This window comes from Monoraphidium neglectum, assembly GCF_000611645.1.
Source record: "Monoraphidium neglectum strain SAG 48.87 unplaced genomic scaffold scaffold01700, whole genome shotgun sequence".
In the NCBI taxonomy this organism is placed as follows: Eukaryota; Viridiplantae; Chlorophyta; class Chlorophyceae; order Sphaeropleales; family Selenastraceae; genus Monoraphidium; species Monoraphidium neglectum.
Window position 1 is genome coordinate 1 of NW_014011928.1, and position 12369 is coordinate 12369.

The 12369-nt window shown below is 60.3% G+C and overlaps 2 protein-coding genes across 2 annotated transcripts; one reads left to right on the forward strand and one right to left on the reverse strand.

The window, feature by feature from the left end:
- Positions 1–5200: 5200 nt before the first annotated feature.
- Positions 5201–6126, forward strand: MNEG_8752 (hypothetical protein; the record flags this gene model as incomplete). The annotated part of the gene is made up of 2 exons (XM_014042775.1): positions 5201–5266; positions 5704–6126. The coding sequence occupies 2 exons, from the start codon at positions 5201–5203 to the stop codon at positions 6124–6126; spliced, it is 489 nt and encodes a 162-aa protein (XP_013898229.1).
- Positions 6127–9598: 3472 nt separating this feature from the next.
- On the reverse strand, positions 9599–12269 carry MNEG_8753 (E3 ubiquitin-protein ligase TRIP12; the record flags this gene model as incomplete). The annotated part of the gene is made up of 4 exons (XM_014042776.1): positions 9599–10156; positions 10363–10559; positions 10785–10963; positions 11206–12269. The coding sequence occupies 4 exons, from the start codon at positions 12267–12269 to the stop codon at positions 9599–9601; spliced, it is 1998 nt and encodes a 665-aa protein (XP_013898230.1).
- Positions 12270–12369: the final 100 nt, after the last annotated feature.

Below are 12369 nucleotides of genomic sequence, written 5' to 3' on the forward strand. Positions count from 1 at the left end.
TGATTGACCGTCACCTGCAATCACCCCTCGCCTGCAACTGCAGCGTCACCAGCGATTGACCGTCACCTGCAATAACCCCTCGCCTGGGATTGATCTGTCACCTGCGATTGCGCCTCACATGCAATAAACCCTCTCCTTGGATTGCAGCATCACCTGCGATTCACCCTCGCCTGCAATAACCCCTTACCTGGGATTGCTCTGTTGCCTGCAATTGCTCCTCACCTGCAATCACCCCTCGCCTAGGATTGCTCTGCCACCTGCGATTGCCCCTCACTTGCAATCACCCCTCACCTGGGGTTGCAGCGTCACCTGCGATTGCCCCTCACATGCAATCACCCGTCGCCTGCAATTGCAGCGTCACCTGCGATTGACCCATACCCGCAACAACCCCTCGCCTGGGATTGCAGCGTCACCTGCGATTGCCCCTCACCTGCAATAACCCCTCGCCTGGGATTGCTCCGTCACCTGGGATTGACCCTCACCTGCAATCACCCCTCGCCTGAGATTGCTCCATCACCTTCTATTGACCATTGCCGTACCTGCGTTTGACTCTTGCCTGCAATCAGCCCTCACCTTGTATTGACCCTTGCACTCATCCACATGCGATTGAACCTCACCTGTTTTTGACCCTCCTCGATCACCTGCAATAACCTCGACTGCAGTTGCTCCATCCCTTGCAATTGACCCACACCTGCAATCACCCTCGCCTGAAATTGCAGCGTCACCTGCGATTGCCCCTCACCTGCAACCCGCCCTCGCCTGTGCTTGCTCTGTCACCTGCGATTGACCCACACCTGCAAAAACCCCTCGCCTGGGATTGCTCTGTCACCTGCATTTGTGCAAGGCGCAGGGCGGCGGCTGCGTTGACGCGCTGACGCTGTCTGCTGACTCCAACTCGGTCTGCTGACACAGCTTTCGCTGCCTGCGGCTGTCGGATGCGTGGAGGGCAGATACAACCAAGTCAGCACTGGCTGCTGACTCGCGACGCCGGCGGCTGACGGAACTGTCGCTGCCACAACCTCAGCCGAATTGAGGAGACTCGTTACACGGTGCGCTGTGAGTTAGTACGACAACAACGATAATAGACGAATGATGTGTCAGCAAGCCTTGTGCTTGCTATTAATACTCTGAAGTCAATCAAGTGCAGCTCCACCTTCCAGTGGAAGCTGCCATTCATAAACCTTTCATCATCCATTAGTAATCCAATGCAGAACCTTCCACTGAGTCACAGCTTCTTTCAGCTCCGCTCACACATGCCACATCGTATCGTAATACATGCTTGTGTGTGAGTCAGACGTACAGGAAGCTTCCACATAGTTCACACCAAACTTCACAGTTGTGCACAATCAACCAAAAGCAGGTCCCTTACACCAGGGACTCATATCCTGAAAACACATAATATATCAGAAATAAAACTGACTCATCATTACTAGACACAGACGCGCACAGCGCTGCCTAACAAATTGACCCACACCTGCAATAACCCCTCGCGGTCCGCCCTGGCACCTCCATCACCTGCAATTCATCCTCGTACGCAAATGTCCCCCCCTGCAGGGTGGCGGTGGTGATGCAAGTAACCTCATCAGCCTTTTTACAAAAACATCCTTCAACTTGCTTGTTTGGGACAAGAGCCGGCTGCTGCTGCTGCTGCTGCTGCTGCTGCTTTTTCACGGAAAGCAGCAGAAGCAGCAGTAGCAGGGTGGGTGGCAACCGTGGAGGCAGCGATGCAAGCAGCCATGTGATTCACGACCGCAACAGCAACAGCTTGGCTACGCCATGCCTTTTTTTTGGGCGGCACAGCGCTGCGCGCTTGCTTGTCGTGGGCCCCTCACGCTTCGATTAAACGCCAAGGTATTATTGCCTGCAAGCCGGTACAGCCGGTACAGCGCGTTTGCGGGCGACCCTTCCCTTGCCCGCTCTCAGCGCCCGGCGCAGGCACGTCGCACCTGGAACGCCGCTTGGGTGGTTGTGCTTCATTGGATGGCACCCGAGCGAGGGGGGCACCCCGGGCGCCTTTATGGCGGCGTATGCGGCGGGGGTGCAGAACACCTTGGACTATGGCCCAACGGCGATGGCGGGAGTGCGCAAGCAGTGGGGAGGGTTGGGATTGCATGCACGCAAACCCTAAACCCTGAACCCATATGTGACCATGCGCTGGCAAACCGGGCCGCGCAGGCTGCCCAGAGGGGGGGCGAGTACGAGGCTAACGTCGCCGCTGGCGATGCTGATGAAGTGCCTGAGGCCGGCTTCCCATCTCGCATTCCCTACGACTTTCGCCACACGCCTTGTTTCTGGCACACACACGCGCGGGCGCTCATGCGTCTGCGCTGCTGCTCTCCTCCTTTGCATGCCTTCATACAGCCGTGTGAGGCTTAATTCTCTACTCAACCCACGCTTCAACGAACCCACATTACGTATGAAGCAAGGAAGCACTTGCTGTTGCAGCAGCTGCAGCTGCATGGCACACGCCTTGCACCATACTGTCAGAATTATCATGCCAGCTCGTCGATCTCGTCAATTCCGCTTGTTGATTTGTTGTGAAGGTGTATTCAGCGGACACACTGCTCTCCGGACACTTCGACTGCACTTCAGTTCTCAGCCCCTTCGCCACTTCCTCCGCACTTGGAGCTGTAGGTGCTATCGAGAGCAGGCAAACGTGCCGGGTTCGGCCCCAGTGGCGAGTTTGGGTAAGCAGGCACTTGCACCTCCAGGCTTCGCTAGGCTGTGCACTGCCTAGCGCTAGGCCCTTGCTGCTGGCGGCCTAGGAGCAGGCGACGGGCGCACGCATAGATCTGTGTCCCCTCGCGCCTTCGAGGAGCTCATCCTGGCCTTCTCGGCCAACCCTGTCTGCGTGCTGCGCTGCAGTCTTTCCGGGAGGAGCTTTTGGGAGGGGTGCCCAGGTGCTGCGAGGTGCGTGCGCTGGCTGGGGGCCATGCTTTGCACGGCCGGCGCACAACCTACAGCACCAGCGCCAGCTGCTGCTGGCTGCACTCAGTGCCTGCGAAGACGTGCAGTGCGGCCCCCAGCCTGATGCTGGCTTTATCGCCATGCTGGTTACAATGCCAGCATGTTATTGCGTTCATGCATATTTGTGCTGCCTTCCTCATATATATATATACGCACAGTCCTCCGCCGCGCGTAGCGTGCGCAGGCCACGGTCGCCATGGACACGCCAAGTTCAAGGCTGCAGCTGTTGTGGGCATTGCCTGCGCTGTTTCCAGGCGACCACAATGTTGACTTTTGCGGTGTTGCAGCAGAAATGATTTACCACAAGACCGAGGATTGGGCTGCTGACCTGCTGGCCATGGCAGAGCCCTACAGGAAGGCCACCATCCAGGCAGCTGTGCGGGGTGGGTGGGCCTTTTTGTGATACGTTGACGCGGAGCAGCGACTGCACACTGTGTCTTACGTATTCAAAAGTCCTTGAGGGTGCTAAGGGGCAGAGGGAGGTGGTTCCCGTGGTACTGCTGTGGTGCCACTTACACGGCAGCGAGCGCCACGTGTGCACCATAAGCTTGCCAGCCGACACTGCTTGTATACCGCTGCTGCCCTTCACCTCTTCCCCATGCTGCTCTCCTCCCCACATGCTATGCACCACGACCTGCTGGCCCCTCTCCTGATGCCCACGTGGTATCCTCGATCCCGGCTGTCACTGTTGTCCGTGCGGCAGACGCAGCTGCAGGTGAGGCGCACTGCTTGCAATCCATAATACAGCCTGCTGGCTTGCTGGCTCTGCTATGCATTCAGCCTGATTTCCTGGCTGCCATTGTGAGTGCAGCCTGTGAGTGCGACTCATTTATGCCACCTGAGTGCCATTGCTGACGGCGCCCGCACACCTGCTGCTCTGCATACCCGCCCATCCCGTCTCGTTTCTTTTCACCTGCTGGGTTTCCTCACAGCTACCATGCCCCTTCTTACCTCCCCTTAACGGTTTTCGCCTGGGCCTCTGCAAATAATTCACAGCAGCAGGTGATATGCTGCCAGGGTTTGCAATGTTGCTGGTGGCAAGTCTGCAGACCCTGTATCCCCAGCCATTGCATGTGGAGCAGCTGTGAATCCATGCAGCAGCAGTGCCACTTGTCAGTGGCAACCGAATGCACCACCATGTGCAACATGCCAGCTACCGATTCGCCCCTTCCCGTTGCAGTGCATTGCATGCATCCAGTCAGCTAGCCAACTAGCAAATCGTCTGCTGATCGTCTTTGCAGCAAGCAAGGGCATGACGCTTCACCAGGGCCTGCTTACAGCAACCTTGCGGAGCACTGTTATGCGGCATGCTTGGGTGGTTCCACAGCAGCCGGCAGCTCTGCAGCCCCAAAATTGTGCTGCACGCCTCCTGTTGTGCCTACAAGGCTGCTTGACCTTGCGTTTGCGCCCTTCTCTCTCTACCTTCCATGGCTTCCGCCTGGGCTTCCTCCATCGACCCACGGCAGCAACAGCAGCAGCAGCAGGTTAGTCACGCGTGGTTTTCAATGGTGCTTGCTTTTTTGCCAACTTGCACCACCGGGGAATTGCTTGTGGTGCATGAAGTAATCAAGCACCAGCCCTGTTTGCCATTCGTGCGGCTGGGTTCGCAGCTGTGCCCAACTCGCCTCATCCTCTTCACTGTAAGCCCATGACAACATGCCTCTCATGTTGCTGCTCCCCTCCCCCCTCTTCTCACCTCCCCTGCCCTGCGCTCATGCTGCGTCCCCCTACCTGCTGGCTTCCTTCACGGTGCTCATATGACGCCTTTTTCCGTCCACCATCTTGTCCCTCACTGTTGTCCAGGCACAGGACGAGGAGCATCAGGTGCGTTTCTTCTACAACCATGTTTTTAATGGCTGCAGCTGGGGCGTGGCTGCAGCAAACGTTGCTATTTTTGGTGGAAGTGCCAACTTGGTTCCAGACCCAGTTGCGCCTGGCAAGCACAAACAATGCCGTGCGCCCCGTAGCTTTGGGCACATTTTGCAGCAAGCACGCGTCGCCTATGGTGCCCTGGTAGGGATCGCATCCTCCTCCGCAACGTTGGCGGCTGCTTTCACCTCATGTTGTTGCACATCACCTTGCAGAGGACAGCATCCAGATGGCCTTTGTGCATGCCAACAATACCCGGCGCGTCGTGTTTCGCAGCGCGCCTACTTATGACCAGCTGATTAGGAAGGTCGAGGAGCTCTTCCCACGGTTTGCCTCTGAGGCCTTCATGTTGAAGCATGGCAACATGGTCATCGATGCTGAAGCCTGGGAGATCTTGCGCAGCAAACTGAGCCTGGAGTTTGCAGTCAATGTGAGTCATGCAGGAAGGGTGGAGGACTTGGGAAAGGTGGAGGGACAGAGAAGGGCAGGACTTAAGATGGCATGGCATGTGTGGCGAGGCTGGCAAGGAGAGCAGACAAGGGCAGAGTCAGGGGGCCAAGGGAAAGGGGTGGTGGAACAGGGAATGCTGAGGGTGGAGGGTGTGGGATATATTGACGCAAGAGGGGGGGAGAGGGAAGCAACCCCAGCGGGTTGCACACATGACTTTTTCAATGCACTTAACACCACAGAGTGGATCCCCCTTTCACTTCACAGCTCTAGCTCCCACTGCTTAGATCCCGTGCGTCAACTCCTCTCATCACTTGTGGGCCTGGACGGCAAGTGCGTGGCCTTTGGCTTGGTAGTGTCAGCCCATCACCCCCTTGTCGTTCAGTGCATTTCCCGACATGTGCCGCCGTGCTGCTGCAGGTGGTGAGCGTACGGGTGCCGTTCACAAAAGTGACCAAGGAGGATGGCCTGCGGCTGCTGGATGTGCTTAGCATCAGCAAGCCAGATGATGACCCCTTTCCAGGAGAGGATTTTGAAGATGGCGCACACCTGCCAGCAGCTGTGCAGCAATGCACTGGGTTCAATGTGGCTGGCGATATCGTGCGGCACGTCGGCAAGGAGCTTGCTGTTCGCTGCTTTGTCGGCCATCCACGAGAGAACCCCAAAGAGGCTGGATGTCGTGAGCTGATAAGCCCCGTGCTGGCAGCGGCAGCACTCCTCGCTGGGGAGGTGCAGATGCATGCTGAGTACAGCGTGGCAGGAGTGGAGGCACATGGCACTGTGGACTGGGTCATGAACTTCAAGGACTTCAGCGTTGTGGTGGTGGAGGTGAGCATCATCTGACATAGATGTAGGTCATGCCCAGCTGAAGTATGCCGTCGACCGGTGGGTGGTTGTCTCCAGTGCAAATGTCGTGTGGTAGCCATCCCCTTGCCCTCAATGTTGAACAAAGCAAGATTTAGAGCATGATACCTGCTGGTCCGCATTGGTCCTTTTTATGTGGACGACACCATTGCCCACTTACAGTGGCACAACCCATGGTCTGCTCGTATTGCTCAAACTGCAACTGTTTTATGCTTGCATGTTGTGTGCTAGGCCAAGCTCTACTACCCGTTTGACCAGTATGTGGGCCAGCTTGCTGCAGAGATCAAGTCTACCAGAGATGCGTTTGCTTTCAGCCGGCTTGGCAAGTGCAAACGCGAGGTTGTGGACGCCATGATGGAGGTAGGCACCTGGAGGTTGACAAGCTCCAGGATGCATGGCGCTGTTGAGGTTGCTGCTGTGCCGTGCTCTGCGCTTAGCTCTGCCCTGCCTCGCTCTGCTGTGCCATGTTGGATTGTGTTCGGCTCTGCTGTGCCCCTCTCTGCTTTGCTCTGCTCTGATGCTTTCTTCTCATGTGTGCTCTGTTCCACGCGCTTTGATACCCTGTGTTGTGATCTGCCCTCCTTTTCTCTGCTCTGATGTGCTCTGCTCTGGGCTGCGCTGCCCTTTGCTATGCTGCGCTTTGGTCTTGTGTACTGTGCTGTAATGTCTGATTCTATTGCTATGCTGCGCTTTGCTCCGTCGCCTGCTGTGCTGTGTCGTCATCTGCTCCCTGCTGTGGGGCGCTGTGCTGTGCTTGCCTGCACTATGCTTTGACTTGATCTGTGCTGTTGATATGTGCTGTGACGCTGCGCTTCAACCTGCCCTGCTATCTGCATTGCTGTGCTCTCTGTCGCTGTGTGCTTTGTTGTGCTGCACTGTGCTACCAGTGCCCTGAATTCTACAATCACGCCAACCTGGCAGGTCCCTTCTTATGGAATCATCACCAACGGCGTCACCTACAGCTTTCACAAGTACCTGGCTTCTAGCAAGCAGCTGCTGTCTACAGACACCATCGTGGTGCATCTGTCGAAACACTCTTCTGCCCAAACTGCCGCAGAGCAGGTCCGGCCTGTTTTGATGCGACTGGTGCACATGTTGAACTCCCAAAAGGAAGAGCTGCAGCGCTTTCTCCAGAGGCACAGTGCCAAAAAGCAGAGGTAAGCCAGTTGGCACATGCGGTGTTTATTTGTTGCATTGCCCTTGTGATGGCCACGCCGCTGCACAGGCATTCCAGCTGCATCTCATTCAGCATCGTCTGTGCCTTGCTTAGTCAGTATACATTGCCCGAATGAAGATTTGCCATCTAAGCAGTGTGATTGCCCCCCAAATACAATAAGCGGACGACTGCGTAGCATGTGCCCATTCTAAACCATTCTGCTATGCCAATTTTCATCCTCAAGGCTTCATGACTGATGCGGGGCCGCCACGTACAAGATCGCTGCCTGACTTAAAGTGGTCATGGCCAGTTGTTGCCGCCAAGGGGGATTATCAACGATGTGCATGGCTGTGAACAGTTTATTTTGTTGTTGTGGACGTGGTCATCACGATGTAGAGCAGGAGCTTGTTGGTATCTCACAAGTTTGTCGTCGTGGCCTGGCCACACACGTGCATGCATTGAATACGTACATGGCTTTGCTGCAAGTCTATGAAAGGCACAAGGGCAGTGTCACTTGTACAAATTCAAGCCCTTTGGACAGCACTTGTAACCCCACTAGGCTCTGGCCCTGCCAAGTAGCGATCGTAAGGAGAATGTTGCAGTAACACAGCTGGACGGCCTGGCGCAGCCCTACCTATGAGACAAGCTTGCGATCAGCGCCATATAGGACTTCGGCGCGCATCGAAAGCCAAGACCTATCAGATGTAAGCTATCCCAGCAACGCCTGCATTCACACATGTTTGGTTCACACTGGGGTTAGACCGGTTGGGTTAGTAATGCATCGTCAGCTGCGAGCAGAGGTGAAGGATTACGTCAGGGTATACAGCATGCAGCTGGGTTCCAAGGCGATCATGAGGCGACGGTTGTACGTACAGGCGATAACCACTTTGGCGGAACACCTCCACCTTACCTGGGCTGCCAAGTAGGGACATGCCCCAGCACATTTGTGCACATGCCAAATGCCAAAATCGGAATGCTGTGTCAGAGATCGCAGCAGCGAGCGACTGCATGGTCAACACTTGGTCAAACATTGGTCAAAGCACTGCAGACAGTGGGAGCAGTGCTCTGAGCACTGCCTCGACTGTCAACTGATCACGGTCGCCCGCTCCTGGAGCCATCCAGGCGCATGGGATTGAACATTGAAGCATCAACGTTGTGTGACTTTTTACAAACAAGTTCAGGTGGCTACCGTGCGCCGTTCGAAGCAGGCGTGCACGAAGGCCCCCAGGCCCGCTGGTGATGCTGATGAAGTGCCTGAGGCCGGCTTCCCATTTCGCATGCCCTAATGCTTTCGCCACACGCCCCGTTTATGGAGCCACCCACATGCACAACCGCTCACGCGTCTGCGCTGCTACTCTCCTCCCTTTGCGGCGTCGCCAACCTTGCATTACAACACCCCCACCTACTGCCCCCATTGCGACCTGGGCCTTGATGAAACGGGTGAACATGCTCTGCTTAACCCTCTGGGTACCAAGTGTGAATATATTCACATCACCCCCTTGTTCTGGCCAGCATAGTGGCCAGCAGGCCTGCTGCAAGCTATAGTAGATGCCCATTAGTCACCCAATGCCCTGCACATGCGGACCTGCGTGCCACGCGCTTTGCGCAATTGCTTGCAAACCTGCCTGTACATGTGTGCGTGCCGTTGTGCGCAGTGCAGACCAGCGCACGATTGGGGTGGGACGAGCGAGCAGGGTGGTGGAGACAGTGACTGCAGCGCTGGCAGAGGCAGCGTTTGGAGTGAGGGCTCAGGCGTGGAAGCTGGCGGCGTCGGCAGCGACGATGGTGGCAACCCAGAAAAGCAGCGCCCGTAGCGGCACCACGGCGCGCGGCCTCTAAATCAGTGGGGCTGTAGTCAAGCTGGCCAGGCTGGCTGTCACCAGCGACCCTTCGTACCTCCCTGGCGACATGGCACAACGGCGTAAGGGGCCGCACCCGTGGGCTAGGAAATTTGACCCCTGCTTGACTTCAGCAACGATGGAAACGTTAAGCTGTGGATCGCACGAGCGGCGGTACCGGCGGTATCCTTGTGAGGTGTACGGCCACTGTGCGCAACATGCTGTCACATGCTGCTGCTTGCGTGTGACTCGCAAGCAATGGGCTCAGCGAAGCTCGCTGCAGATCGGGTTTTGAGAGCCCCTTCGGCAGCAGCAGCGTTGCGCGACGGACTGCCCTCTCCCCCTTGCTGCCGCATGCTTTTGCTGCATGTGTACACGCCCAGATGATGACACCTAGATGACGTCATCATAGAATTTGCCTTTTGACAACTTGCATTACTGAGCCAAAACACAATGCCTACGACAAATCAAAGCTGCCTAACCCGTCTGTAAGCGCACGCATCAGCCGCGACCGCAGCACGGCCTTGGATGAGTAAGGCGGCAGCTTGATGTAGTTGGCACACGTCATGACGCTCGGCAGGTCCCCGTCAGCAAGCATCGCAATCAACCCCGCCTCGCCGCCAGGCGTCGCCCCACCGCCGCCCCCCTCCGCCGCCGCCGCTGTCGCAGGCACGCCCGCCGCCGCCGCCGGGTGCTTCCGCACGACCGTCAGCCGCGGCTGCAGCGCCGCAATGCCGCCGGGCGGGAGGCGCGGGCAGCCCGTCACGAAGCGCAGGAAGCGGCGCTGGTCCGGCGGCTCCAGCTCGGCCAGCACCTCCAGCAGCGCCACCACCGGCGCTGAGCTGGCGGTGTAGCCGTGGTCAAACTTGATCGCGTCGGCCAGCTGGGCGACCGTCCAGCGCTCGCCGGTGCCGCAGAGGAGGACCTGGGTTCGGGAGGCAACCGGCGCGGCCGACGGCGGAGCGCAGAGGGTCAGCGCCCGGGCGGGTGTGGACGCGTCGGGACGTGCGAGGGCCTGGGAGGGGGGATCCTGCGGCCAAGCGCAGACCCGATCCAACCTCTGTCCGGTGGAGCACCCCAGAAAGACCCCTCGGCGCCGCCGCCGACGTTGGCGCACCCGCCCCGCCTCGGCGGCAGTCATCCCTACACATCAAAGCCCCCCGTCCACCCTGCCTCGGCGGCGCTCGCACCAAAAGCCCCAAATCCCACCCATCCGCCAACCTCGATCTCGTCCTCGTAAAACGCCTCCAGCGCCGCCAGCGGCACCACCTCCTGGAACCCCGCCCTGAACGCCCCCAGCTGCGGCGCCACGCCGGCCCCCAGCGTCGCGTCCACAACCGCCGCCAGGTACTCAGGGAGCGAGGCCGCGTCCACAGTGACGTCAGCGCCGCCGGGGCGCAGCGGGTGGTCGGGGTAGCCTGTGAGTCGGGGGTGCAGAGGAGTGGGCGCCGGGGTGAGCGCAGCGGGGCTGGGTGACCAGGGCAGCCAGTGGGACGGGGGCGCTGCGTGCAAGCTGGCTTGTGGTGCCCAAACAAGGACTCGCAGGCAGGACGCAGGCAGGACCCAGAAGCATAACACAAAGTGAAATTTTGCAAACCAAAAAAAGCACCAGGCGCCTGGCGCGCCTCCGAGCCCGCGCTCACCCGGCAGCGTGAAGGCCAGGCACAGGTCCTCCACGGGGCAGCCGTCCACCAGCAGCGGCCCCGCCGCGCCCGCCGCGCGCCACGCGGCCAGCGCGCCCGCGAGGCGCTCCAGGCTCTGGCCGAGCGCGGGGTCGATGGCCGCCACGTCGTACAGGTCGAGCGGGCGCCCCATAACCGCCCTGGGGTGGTTGTAAATGGACACGGTTGGTTGCGGCCAGGTTGGCGAGACGGTATGTTGGTGGGAACCCCTCTGCTGACCCAAGCCCCAGGGCTGTGTGGTCCACTGCCGACCAGCGCGCACGGCCGCACACCGCAGGCTGGATTCGTTGCAGAAGCATGCATGCGAGGGCGAGAGGCACCGCAGAATGGGTACGACCAGCGCCCTCTCCCAAAAGCCCGAGGCAGGCGCCGCGCCCCGCACCTGAAGAAGAGGTGCGACAGCGGCAGGTCCAGCAGCCGGCTGTCTTGCAGCGCCTTGGCCACCGTGCGCCCGAGCAGCCGGAACAGCTCCACCACCCGCTGCCCCGCCGCGCCGCCGCGCGCCGCCTCGGGCAGCGGCGCGGGGAACAGGCCCCAGGGGGCGTACACAAACTCGCCCGCGCCGCCGTCGGCCGAGTCGTGGGTGGCGGCCTCCTCCGCGAGCTGCGCGGCGCTCGCGTGCGCGTTGAACGCGCCCGCGCCGCCGCCGCCGCCGCCGCCCGCCCTCTCCGCTGCTGCCGCGGCGCCCGGCGCCTCTTCGGCGCCGGCGGCCACCACCACCTGCTGCTGCTGCTGCTTCCCCTGCTTCTCCTGCCGCTCCGCCGCCCCGCCGCCGCCGCGGCCCCCGCGCTGCTGCTGCGCGCCGCCGCCGCCGCCGCCGCCGCCCGCGTCCTCGTGGCGCCACATGCCGAGCGCCTTGCGGCGCAGCTCGTGGCTCAGCAGCGTGAAAAACTCCAGGGTCGGCCCCAGGCCAGTGCCCACCTCCCCAAAGTACTCCAGCTCCAGCACCGCCTTGTTGCGCGCGTACAGCTCCATGACCTTGACCGCGCTGTCCAGAATGCGCCGCCGGCTGACCCGCACCTTTTGCCGCTGCAGCCGCCCGATCCGCAGCTCCCGGCTGTCGCGCTCGAGGCCGCCGCCAAGGCCCTCCGCGTTCTGCTGCAGCTGCATGTGCTGCAGCGCGCGCGCGAGGCCGAAGGCGGTGGAGTAGAAGTAGCGGCGGCGGACCTCGAAGGGGAAGAGGAAGCGCGCGCCGACGACGAGCTGGCGGCACCAGGCGGGCAGGCCGCCGCCGCAGATGGAGAGCACGTCCTTTAGCTGCTGCGCCAGCTTCGACCCCAGCTTGCTGCTGACCCACTCCTCGCGCGGCACGGCCGCGAGCGCCGCGCGGGCGCCCGGGCCGGCGCCGGGCGACAGCTCGAGGCACGCCGCCGCGCGGGGGCCGAGGCGGGACGCCGCCTCCAGGAGCTGCAGCAGGCCGAGCACCTCGGCGCAGGACTCGGGCATCGCGAGGTCGCGGGGCAGCGCGGTGGTCAGCAGCTCGCCCAGCGGCGAGCGCCGCCAGCTGCTCTCGCCCGCGAGCGCCGCCGCGAGGCTGCCGCCGCCC